The 12909-nt window shown below is 44.1% G+C and overlaps 1 protein-coding gene across 1 annotated transcript in view; it reads left to right on the top strand.

Moving 5' to 3' along the window:
- LOC148014136 (alpha-mannosidase-like) overlaps positions 1-12909 on the top strand; it is an 80534-nt gene that overhangs the window by 31666 nt on the left and 35959 nt on the right. The window contains exons 17-24 of the mRNA XM_087666311.1: positions 1700-1762; positions 1846-1905; positions 2003-2074; positions 2195-2242; positions 2371-2490; positions 2858-2923; positions 3032-3144; positions 3222-3306. Of these exons, the coding sequence (XP_087522437.1) occupies positions 1700-1762; positions 1846-1905; positions 2003-2074; positions 2195-2242; positions 2371-2490; positions 2858-2923; positions 3032-3144; positions 3222-3306 (627 nt within the window). The remainder of the gene's footprint in view (positions 1-1699; positions 1763-1845; positions 1906-2002; positions 2075-2194; positions 2243-2370; positions 2491-2857; positions 2924-3031; positions 3145-3221; positions 3307-12909) is intronic.

Raw genomic sequence — 12909 nt, forward strand, 5'->3', positions numbered from 1 at the left:
AAGTTGTGGAATTTACTACATATATAGACAGGTTGGTCCATTCACTCGGTACGTATCAGACTGTGTGAGGATTTATTGTTCCCCAAAAGAAGTCTTCACCATACTAATGCACACTCCAACCTGAATATAGACACTGGCTTCACGCCCCACTCCTTCATAGGTTCAGAATTTGCAGCTTCAGGAGGTCCCAATTGATAAAAGAAAGATTCAGATGGAGGGACCCTCAGAGTTATGTAGAGAGGAGGCCATTTCCATGGACTCACAGGATTTATCGAGCCTAGAGTGGACTCTACTTAGATTTATCTTCTTGTTCATAATCTTTCCTGAAGTCGTATATCACATTGCAGAAAGATCCTATCAGGATAGAGTACTTGTTGGGGTTGAGCCTGGTGGAGAGTTGGGTTTCATAGGATTGGGGATCATTGACTTAGGGACAGCTCATTGGGTCTCACTCCAGATGGAGGAGTATGTGGTCGGTTTGTTGGTGGTACATGCCTCCAATGTGTAGAGAGACTTGAGGAGTAATGGATTTCATTGAATCAAGGTTCGTTTGCAGATGGAGTCTTGATGATTGAATAATAGGAGGGGACTTCAACATGGTGGAGTTTCTAGGAGATAGGAGAGGGAGGAGGTAGAAGCGCTTAGTTCCACACCAAGGGATGGGATCCATGGTTCACTGCCATGTTTGGTTGGTCTACTGGTTCAGTTAGATCTCTAGGAGAGAGAGCAACAGAGTTTAGGATCTTTTCCTGGATTGATAGATTCTACATGGATGACGGTGCAGATGATAGAGGAGGATCACTTGGTGTTTTTCAAGGCACCATTCTCTTACACCATGCACTCGTGCAGTTGTATTTTTTTAGGGGCCAGAGGTGATTCTACAAGATTTATGGCTACCAATCATCTCTACCATGAGGACAAGCTCAGATTACCTGTCACCCAAACTTGAGGGGAGGAATGTCTACAGGAGATTAATCCCATTTCCAGAGGGGACTAGCAAGAAAGAAAGAAAGAAAGATGCATTAATGTCTGCAAAAGGCCAATGTGGCATACGAGACAAAATCAAAGTACATATGTGTCCAGTGTCATCCCATCATGAAAGGGAAAGAAAAATGCATCCTAACATAGTCTAACATCTAAAATCTGAAGATCTCAAAGTCTAAAAACTGTATGTATAGAATATGTAGCTATAATAGCTCCTCTCTATATCTTGAGGTCAACACATGATCCCAGCTATGACATGGTCCAAGGCTGCTCTGCTAATATAATTGAGTAGGATCAGGCAATTCCAGCTGCTGGACAAGCTTGGGCATTGACAGGTTATCACTCAGCCTTTCTTGATACAATTTTGGAGTTTTAGGCCTAGTTCTTAAGAGTACACTCTTTCTTTGGCTTTTGGCAAATAACAGTTCGGTAGTAGGTGGCTTTGGCAAACTTCTAGTAGCATGCATTAGATGTGGCTTGTAAATATGCCTAATATCCTAGGCATATCCATTAAGGATGAAATTTTCCACATTATGCTATTTGAAGTATCAATACAAGTAGAGTATTATTTCAACAACAGCACTTGCTAGACATTGAAGAAATATATTGCTCACAAGATTGCTTCATGTGTTACAGAATATTATATGTCAACATTGTAGGCTCATGCAAAAATACTACTTCAAATATCTTGATAGTTTTGGTCATGTAATGGCAGGCAGATTTGCCACTCCAGCAATCCTACCTTTGGTATGGCTCATATGATGGTGCAGATGGGCAGGTGTGTACTTTATGTATGCCTTTGACTGATTTTCATTCAGTTCTACAACCAATTGGTTGGATTTGACACATTAAATCGTTAAGGCATCTGGAGCATATATTTTTCGTCCCAATGGAGCACCCCCATCACCTATTGCAAGAAAGGTATCTCCTTTACTATCAAATCTCATTATGTCCTTAGGAATCAGCTGTTACAGTAAGGAATGTCAGTGGAATAACAACGTTTTGGATGTTGGAATAGGTTTCTGTGACCATTGCTAGGGGAGCTTTGGTAGATGAGGTGTACCAAGAGTTTAGTCCTTGGGTCAAGCAGGTTCTCTCATTTACCTGAATACAATTTTTTTCCTTTGGATAAGTAACACTATTTGGGAAAGTAAACATTGGACATGTACCCAGCAGCTATTTATATTAGCCGTTTTTTCATGGCATGCAGGTCATAAGAACTTACAAAGACAAAGAGCATGCCGAGTTCGAATTTGTGGTAAATCCTTGAGCTTTTGAAACTTTTTCAGACTTTCACAGAACATCCTTTTCTTTTCTTCCTTTTCCCAAAGTGCATCTGTTTAAGATCTTGAATCTGTATGTAAAGTTAATATGTCTGCATCACAGGTAGGTCCAATCCCCTATGATGATGGCATTGGGAAGGAGATCATCACAAGGTTGACCACAAGTATAGTTAGCACTGGTGCTTTCTATACAGATTCCAATGGGCGCGATTTCCTACAGCGTGTAAGTAAGCAAGACTCCAGAATTACACAATTTAAAATACTCTCTCCATTGCTTACTTTGATCATCTCATTTCCATAGATTCCTATTGTAATGTTGGTATATATCTGACAAACAGCAGCTTAGGTCTGTTTGAAGTTATCTTTATTGGGATATGAATACATGCTAGATGTGAATGTTATACTTCCAAAGTTTCCATGGATTACATGGAGGTGGAATGGGCATGTTAAAGAAAAAAGATAAAGGTTGCCTATAGGGTATGGCTCGAGTTATATGGATTAATGTTGGTAAATGATCTTTTGGAGGAAGGGCGAGGATGTATACATATTGGTATATTTTGATGATCAATCTGAATGCATTACAATCATAGGTGAGAGACTCTCGACCAGATTGGACCTTACAAGTCACACAGCCAGTTGCAGGGAATTATTATCCTGTGAGTACATGTTGCTTTATGTGTATGGGGTTCCTCAACATTATTATCAGTTTCATGATGCTAAAAACATGTGTAAAGACTTATTAATTAATAAGCGTAATGATGCAGGTAAACCTTGGAATGTATATAAAAGATAGCACAAATGAATTTTCTGTTCTCGTAGATCGGTCTGTGGGTGGCTCAAGTATCAAGGATGGCCAAATAGAGCTAATGCTGCACAGGTCAATTGCTTTTCAGAAACTGAAAGAGTTATTGCTGTCATGTCACAAATACTCACCTTTGTATTCTATGCATCCAGGCTCTTGTTACACGATGATGGCAGGGGAGTGGGGGAGGCTCTGCAGGAACAAGTCTGTGTTGATTCTACGTGTGAAGCCTTGATGGTAAGTTTTTCCCATTGCTGAAGGCTTGTGCAAGTCTGCTTCTGTAATAATGTGAATCAACGTAAATGAAGCTCCTGCATGACTCTTCTTTGTTTTATCATAATCATTAGTAGTCATCCATATGTCATTGCACAATTAGAGCAGCGCCATGTGCAGGTTTAGGACTTACATTGCAGTTTATGCTGAAGTAAAGAGTCACAGCCACCCGCAGCCTAATAAGTGCTGGTCAGTGAGCTCAGTAACCAGTTACATCTGATTAGTTTGCTCTCTCTCTCTCTCTCTCTCTCGTAAAGATAAATGAATTAGGTAGTGAAAATTTACATCAGACCATCGGGTCAACATTCTCTCTGTATCTCTTACTTTCTATTACATCAGACCATCAGGTCAGCATACTCTGTCTCTCTCACTCTCTCTAAAACTAATATTTACATGAGGCCTGCAGGCTCACAGAACAACCAGAACAACCTATTACATGAACAGTACTAATAGATCACACAGAAGGAACAACTGGAGTAGAGCGAACAATCGCCAGCTAGGGAGCAGCAATATCCGGAAGAACCAGGTCCGCTGACATCATAGAGGAGATTTGCCATAACACTAGTCCACGCACACGGGCCACATGCCCATGGATGCCCACTGCTGAATCAAAAATAAAGGCATTGCAAGTATGCCATACATGCCACAGGGCTGTCCATCTAAGGAAATGAAATAGGCAGGAACAATCTGAACTCAAAGAGGACATGGAGGACACATTTCCCATAATCCACGAATGAACTGATAGGTGGTGCTGAGTCACCTAGGACCACACATGGGAAATGAAATTCCAGATCTGTCGCGCAATGGGGCAGGAGACAAAGAGGTGAAGCAATGTCTCATCACATGTAGTGTAGAAAACACAATGCTCAGCAGAGATCTTTCGGGCACGAAGCACTTCTCCTGTTGGAAGGCCCCCAATGAGCAGCCGCCACATGAACACTTTTCCTTGATACGGGACCTTAAACTTCCAAAGCTGGATAAATCTTTCCCGCCACTTCTTTTTATTGTCCCTACGATGCCATAACCTATTCACTTTCCCCATGACCCATCTCTTGGCTTCCACCATCTGATGATATATCTAATTAGTAGACCTTTTCTCAAAATCATCAGGAAGCACAAACATCCAGTCACGTCAAGGAGCCAATGGCCGTAACGCAAGTAAAGGAAAGAACCTCTGAAGCCTATCCTGTATAGACGACCAAATGTCCCTGTATCCACGAGGCACCCTAAAATACTGATGAATACGCCTAAAGGAATAAAGACGGAGTTGCCCCGGAATAACACCATCATTGATTGTCTTCAACCCCAACCTAGCCATCCGATTGAACTTGTCTCGCTGCAAATTTTTTTGTGGCCAATCCAACAACCTTGAGGAAGCTAGTATTTCTCCTTCAGCGAATTTTCCTCTTTACGAATATTTGGGGGACGCCAAACTGCAAAACGAAGCATCTTCTGCCAAGAAGCTATCAAGTGAGAAAGGAGAAAAGGCTGGGAGACCTTCAAAGGCCTCGTGGAATTAAGCGCATGCCACCACGAAGCATGAATAACTATGCTACCATGAGAGATGCCAGACTTTTCTATGAAGAATTTGGCAATATCTGACCAAGGATGACACTGAATACATAGACTCTGCAACAGGGATAGCCTCAAAGCAGCCATATGCAAATTAACATCTAGCAAAGCTGCACCCCCCCATCCTTTTCGGAGTGGTCACATGTTGCCATGAGATCCATACCTGCCCCAAATGATTGCCTTTCTTTTTCCAGAGCATAAATCTGATAGACTGAACCAAATCCAAAATGGACTTCTTAGTCCAAGGAAGTAATGGCAGAAAAAATAAGATCATAATGCATTGAGCTAGTTTTAGTCTAACATGTATGGCCAACTCTGAGATTTCTAGTACATGAACCTGTTATGAATTCGGGAGGCCATCCAATCTAGCAAGGCACAGGGAGCAACCTCCACACCAATAGGATATCCCAATAATGAGAGCATGGGGTGAGTTACCAAAGCAAACAACAAAGGGTTGAGAGGACAGCCTTGCCGAAGGGACCGAGACAAGGCAATTTCCTCCGTAATCCCTTCATTAAGAGCAATATGGGCCACAACACCTTGATTGATGGTATCAACTAGAGAAATCATACGGGGCCCAAAACCCATTGTGGACATCCATTGCCGCAAGAAAGACCAGCTGACATGATCAAATGCCTTCTCAATATCCCGTTGAAGCATAACAACTTACTGGCTAGAAGCTTTGGCATAGTCAATTTCGAGCTGAACATTTAAAATGTTGTGTATTATATTCCGACCTTTAATAAAACCATATTGATGCGGATGAACGAGGTGCACGAAAACTTTTTGCAATCTATTGGCAGTAATTTTGGAGAAGATTTTATATAACGATCCCATAACAGAAATGGGTCTCCATTGTTTCAAAGAGATCAGAGAAGGAACATTGGGCAACAACCTGATGACGGCAATCTTCCAATCCGAAGGCATCATACCAGAGTTCCACACCTGTTGACACAAGCGAGTTAATGGGTCCTTAAGCAGTTGCACATGGGCTGAAAACAGCTCATTAGGAAGCCCATCCCAGCCTGGACTTTTCCTTCGAGGCAAGTGAGATAGCACTTCTTCCACTTCATCTTCAGAATTATGAGCCTCCATTAAATTCACCCATTCTCATTTGACCTGATTGCTAACCAGGTCACAAATATATGTACAAGCAGAGAGAATAGCATTAGAAAGAATCTCTTGCAGACCCAACAAGGCCCTATAAAAGTCAATAGCCATCCAAATAATAGAGGCAGGATTGGTCACCATATCACCTTGCTTCTCTCTCTCTCTCTCTCTCTCTCTCTCTCTCTCTCTCTCTGTGGGTGCCCAATTGGGGAAAGCGCATGGCATGTAGGGAAGGATCTACAAAGGGCCAGGCCCTTATTCTCAAATTTGTTGACTTAGAGTTATGACGAGCATTCCTCTCCAAAAGGAAAGCTCTTAAAGGAGAAAAAGTCTATCTTGAGGATGATCTCACACTTGCACAGGTAGCTGACTGCAGGGAATGCATGCGATAGATTATGGAGGCCCACAAAGCAGGAAAATGGGCAGTATATAGAGATGAACATATCATTATCACAAATTGGTGCCAATGATGGGGCGTGGCCTAAGAGACACACTTGAAGTTGGAGCCATGAGGATTGATGTAGGGATATTCCAGGAGACCTTCACTGGTCTTACATACAAAGACACACTAGAGTTTGGGCACGCACTTGCCAGAGGTGAGAGGCTATAGATGGGAGATAGCATGCTGCCCTAAAGCCCAATCATGAGGGGGAACCAGAGGGTCTAGAGGATAGTTGTATTGTACAGGGAGGAGCTACAACATATGGTGCAGGTCATGCGGATAGATGAGGAGACCCGCTTCATGTGGATTGTGGTATATACATGGTAGTGTGCAACTTTGCCCGAGCAAATTCCCCATATGCACCATAGGGGGGGAGTCACCATATTTACTACTATATGAGGAGATTATGCATTATTCGAGTATTGGAGATGTCCAGTTGGTTGGGGAATTCAATGCTCGCATAACAGGAAGATAGGTTTTCTTCTTTGAGAATGAGGACATGTACAGAGAGAGCACCAAAGGACATGGCTTAGCTGGACATCATAGGACACAGCTTAGTGCATAGATTATGGTGACCACCTCCTAGCCTTGGGAGATGCACATGGATTAGCTATCCTTAAACGACTATTATAGATGGCTTGGATTAGACACTCTCACATGTTTTCCATAAGCATCCACCCAGATGTACAAGAGAAGGCTTGTTTGGAGGATTTATATAAAGACTAGGAGCGAGCACGGTGGACTATATATTAGGGCCCTTATCTCTCATCCTCGCCATATAGTCCCTCAAAGTGTTCCCTTGTCCACGAGCAATGCCAACTGACAATGCCTACCTACAATTTACCATCACTTGCAGTTATGAGGTGATCCCCCTAGCGAGTAGCTATTCAAGATTCCCTAGATACCACTTTACTAGATTGATAGTGATTGCCTACTCAAATCATCTCTATTGGAGTGTGTAGGAGATGGATTTGCACATACCCTTGGAGGAGTTTACAACACAACTTGTTGGAGCACTTCACATCGTAGTCACCATGTATTTTCCCCACACGTCTCCCCATTCCACCCCTCCAAGCAAGAATGTCCCACAGAGTAGCTAGTATGATGATGAGGAGTATAGGGAAAACCCATCTTCATCTCCAACAAGGTGAAGCACGAGGGACATACACATGTATATAGACACAATCGATCTTTCATCGCCTAATGCAGTGAAAGAAGAGGGCTTATTTATCCAAATTGGAGTACGAGTTGTACCAACTATTCTTGGGCAGGACAACAAGGAGGCGTGGAAGGCTTCCAGACACCGTGAGCCCATACACCCATTACCTCCCTAGATATGTGGTATGCATATACTACCTCACTATATCAGGTATCTGGGCAAATCTTGTTGCCCTGACCATTAGAGGACAGATCCATGTCATCTACCTTCTGTAGTACAGGGAGAGTTTGCAGTGCCACTGACAGACTCCAGAATGGCCAAATTGAAGACCATGATAGACTAGTAGCAAAGCATCTATCCATGCCAAAGATATACTCACACCCCTTCTAGGCCACCTATTCAACAAGGTCCTATGTGAAGACTTCCTTGCTAATTGGTAAGCTATTACTATAGTACAAATCTTGAAACTTGGAGACCCCATGGTTTCTACAAACTATAGAATGGTTATGGTTGGCCACGTGCTAGCCAAGCTTTATGGATCGATACCAGAGCATGAACTGAGCAAATGGGTAGAGAAGCATCGACATCGGGCACATAGATAGGTGGGGTTTAGGAAGGGATACTCCACCCTTGACATATCCTCACACTTTGAGCCATCATTGAGGAGAGTAGGGCATAGGGGAGGCGGATATATAGCTGCTTTGTGGATTTTCCGTTAAGGCCTTTGATAGTACCACGTATCAGGCTCATGTAGAGACTACAGGATCTAGAGGTCTCGATGGAGATGAGATGGGGGGTACTAGCACCATATGAGTCTTGGTTCCGAGCACTAGGAGACGATTGTTGTCGGAGATCACTAGCACCATTGGACTGAAATAGGGATGGAGATGAGATGGGGGGTACTAGCACCGTATGAGTCTCTAGTCCGATCACTAAGATTGTCAAAGGAGATCACTAGCACCATTGGACTGAAACAAGGATGCCCACTCTCATCTACTCTATTTGGCCTTTATATTGATGAGATATTAGATTACATTGATAGACTTGGAGGAGAGGAAGCTGGCCCAGGGGGGGCATTGATACCCACATTACTGTATGCAGATGACATAGTCCACATCTCTAGCACACTGGAGGGATTGTAGTGCCACCTAGATGCACTATAGGCCCTCTATCAGGATAGAGATCTCACAATGAAGCTTGGGAAAACCAAGGTTATGGTGTTTAATACTACCTCCTAGTGGATTTGGCGATCAATATCCCCTTTCACATATGGAGAGGAGATCGTGGAGATGGTCTAGAGATATTTTTATTTGGGGATTAATTTTTTAGGGCTGAGATTCACTGAGGGAAGCAAAGGATAGACTGACATGAGGCTATGCAGGTCTAGGGTCAATGGAGAGCCAGTGCACATGCATACAGTTTTAAGAGCCTCGGACAAAGCTATGGCTCTTCGGCACCTTGGTCACACATGCATTTCTATATGGGTCCCTCGTATGGGGATCGAGCCTCTGTCACACAAGGAGAGCCACATAGGATCAGCCACTACCCAAGGGAGAGGATATATATTTTTTTTCAAGTAAAATGTGGCTGATTATATTACTCAAAAAAACTGATTACAACGGAATGCTCATGCTCGACAGACTAGCTGGAGCTGGTGCAAGGTCATAAATACATCGTGTGTACAGGCCTCTCAAGGTGGTCTAGGGGGGATGGGGGCAAGAAGCCATGGGGTGGGGGGGGGGTGTATCGCCATTTGGGGTTGCATGCATGCATCATGAAGAATAGGTCTTGGCTGCCCTAGGTGCGTATGAAGTGAAAACAGAGCTCCTAACAAGCTCGAGACTCACCTTGCACCTGGTCCCAGCGGCCGCGGAGGGAGTAGATGATGGAGGTCCAGAGCTCTGCCAAAGTCGCCTGTACTAAAAGGTTCTCCTTGCCAAAAACCTCCTGGTAGCGCGCCTTCCAAATGTGCCATCCAGTAAGACTCCCTACAATCTCCCATACCTCAGAGCGGTCTGCTGTGGGCTCTAGTACTTGGCGGATGGCTAGAGCCTCCAAGATGACCACTACGCATGACCCAACCTCAATGATGATCGTGTCTTGCATCCCGACCTCATACAACAGGTAATGGCCATGGCTAACTACCTTCCAGTAGAAAGCTCCCCACAAGATACATCCAAGGTTGAGTGCTAGACAGCCGAGAATGCGGCATCCTCCTCTCCACACGAGTTGTGCCGCCTCACACGACCAAAGGCAGTGCTTTGGAGTTTCCAGAAACTGCTGTGTGTAGCGTTTACACCCTCCATTCTTTTGCATCTGGGCTAGCCAACTCTCCACTGCCAGGCCTCCATGTGCCAAAGGCCATAAGAAATACGATACCCTCCTCGGCTTGCAACTGTCCCATAGGCAGTGCTAGAAAGTCCGACTGAAGGCATTCATGATGTTATGCTCTGCCCAGTATCTGCTAGGCAAAGGCGCCCAGTCCATGTCCTCCTGCATTAGTACGTGTCTGCTAATCTTGGCTGTGTACTCCAAGAACCTCGGTGGCTTCTTGGCGATCGCAGTGGCCGGCCATAGCCACTCTCCAGAGTCCCACTCCAGCTCATCAAGTGGCATGCTCTCTCGTATCCAGAGGCACCACTCCCGGAACTCCTCCCAGAACATATAAGGGTCCAGACGCCAGGTCTTCCTTTGAAGGCCAACCACACAAATCCTCCTCCACAGAAGGATAATGATCTCCTCATCCTGCTGCCCTCTGTCAAGGACCAGATGCCCCCCCTCCTACACGGTGAAGAAAGTCTTGTATGGGGCACTGCCCACTCTACCTGCCACCTGTAGGGGGATACCTGTTGGTGAAAATGTAGCGGCCCATATCCATAGCAGCTAAGAAATGGTTTTCTTTAAATTTGAAACTTACGAAACGTTTCTTAAAGTACAAAACGTTTTTTAGAGTAAAAAAGTGGGTGTTTTAACTGTTTTTATTTTTTTGGTAAGTTGGAATCTAAAACATGGAAAAGCAATGGTGGGATATGAAACAAAGGCTATGGAGTGCAAGAAGGTTGAGAGAGAGAGAGAGAGAGAGTTACATGGGTGTTAACCCTCAAACGGACAAGGTGAAAAATCCAAAAAATCGAAAGTAGAAGATAAAGCCAAGGCAAAAGCGGAATGGAGAACGAAGGCACGCCAAGAAAAATCGAGAATCACAAGAAGTGTGAAAAAGTCCTAAATCGAGGAGAGGCACTCAAGAAAAAGCGCAAGTCAATACTTCTGTAAAAGAGCGCAAGGCGCATCATGATTTATTTTAAGAGCACCGGGCTCTAACTTGTGCAAATTGTAAATGTAGATGGGCGGTAAGAAGGAAGCTAGGAAGATAGGAGGACAATGGAAAAAAAGACCTAGGGTATGACCGGCCATGTAAAAAGGGGATGACCACCCAAATGGGATTTAGGGCTTTGTATATAAAGTTCAAAAAGTGAATGATAGCGTATTCTTTAGTGTGTGGCAAAGTGGACTCTTTTTTTTCTCTCCTCTTCTCTTTGCTTGCTTGTGTGTGCTTGAGGGAGGGAGTGTGAGAGTGTGAGGGAGTGAGTGTGTGAGGGTGAGGGATCAAGGAGGTGAAGCTCTCCACCATCCTCTCTCTTCTCTTCTCTTCTCTTCTCTTTGTGCGTGGCTATGGAGGATGGAGCTTGGAGGTAGAGGCTTGAGGATGCTTGAGCTTGCATCAAGAATCGTGGAGCTATTGGAGTGCTTGAGAGAGGAAGCAACTAAATCGGGCATCAAGGTAAACTCACTACACTCATAGAGAGGGATAGCACGTCGGCTATGTGACAGGTAGCTATTAGTACTCGCTTGAAACGCTTGAACAATAAGCGGTCCATGGGTCTTGGCGGTAGAGCTTGCGCTCGCCTCAAATTTTGGTTCCATTGCCAGGACCAATTGATGTTTTTTGACAAAAAATAATGGGCAATGTTAAACATGATGATGATGATGATGTGTAATGACTCCTGAGGGCTTAAGATTTTGGACGAGAGACTGATTGTTTTGTGATTTTGTTTAGCTATTGGACTTTGTCAATCTAGTATCTATTCTTGTCTTGAGATTTGAATACTATACGACTTTAGTCTCATTTATGAGTTATTTATGATATATTACGATTCATTCTTGATTTTGACATTTTGACGGTTTGTTTTGAAATGAGGATCATGATGTTGCAACTTGACTTAGCCCATATTATAGATAGGCTATTTACATGTTAATTTCAATTTTCTTTGTATGATATGTATGAATCATACTAACTTTGACATAAGTGACAAGTCAATAATGGATCGTGGATATGTAACGTATAACGTGTTATTCTCAATTGACTTTAGTATCACTCAAGCTCAATTAACCATTCTTTGTTTAAGAGAGAGTTCCATAGAGGTTTAGAATCTCTTTTCCCAGTCAAAACTATTAAAAATCTCTATATATATAAAAAAACCTGCGTTTCTTATTTTACCTCCTCTTGAAAGAAACTTACGAAATATGTTTTTGACGTTTTATTTCTAAACGTTTCTTAACGTTCTTGGCTGCTATGGCCATACCTCGCCAGGCTCTACTGGCTCTCGTATTGGGGGGTCAAGCCACTCCTGAGGTATTGCTGTGTCAATCTCTCTTCTCCTCAGCTCAACTCCTCTCTGACAACCTAATACCTGTTGCAATACCTCCTGGTTCATCATTCTGTATACCTCCTGCCATGTCTTGATGGTACGAGCAGGGCTGGCCTCCCAACCAGCCCACTGGATGTGGGGGTGCTCACCAATCTGTATCCCATCCCAGTCTCTGGCGGCTTGGGAATTCCAGATCACCAGCTGGCGGTCTATCTCCTCCTGGCAACCTGGGGGACTCTGAATTAGGGCCTTATGGAGGGCCTGCCACACAGAAGTAGACTGCGGAGAAAGGAGGATCTGGGGGGTGTGATTTGGGCCGTCGTGAAGATCCATCTCAATGACGGCCTCCAGTCACCGCTAAGCCTCAATCTACACTCCTGGAGACCCTTCTATAGTAGGGCCTTCCAGGTCTGCCCTCCTAGTGTGAGACCGTGGACTACTAGCTTGCCCAAAAGGACTAGGCTCTGATACTCTGGGTCTATGATCCCAAGCCCTTCCTCTGACCGATGCTGGATGATGGTTGTCCACGCCACCTTAGTCCGAGAGTCCCTGGATCCTTCTAGGCTGGCCAAGAGAAAATTCCTCACTAGGCGGCGAAGTTGAACTACACAGCACAAGGAAAAGCACCAACACAA

The sequence above is a fragment of the Lygodium microphyllum genome, chromosome 25 (genome assembly GCF_053477565.2).
Source record: "Lygodium microphyllum isolate KBCC chromosome 25, Lygodium_microphyllum_v1.1.10, whole genome shotgun sequence".
NCBI classification, from domain to species: domain Eukaryota; kingdom Viridiplantae; phylum Streptophyta; class Polypodiopsida; order Schizaeales; family Lygodiaceae; genus Lygodium; species Lygodium microphyllum.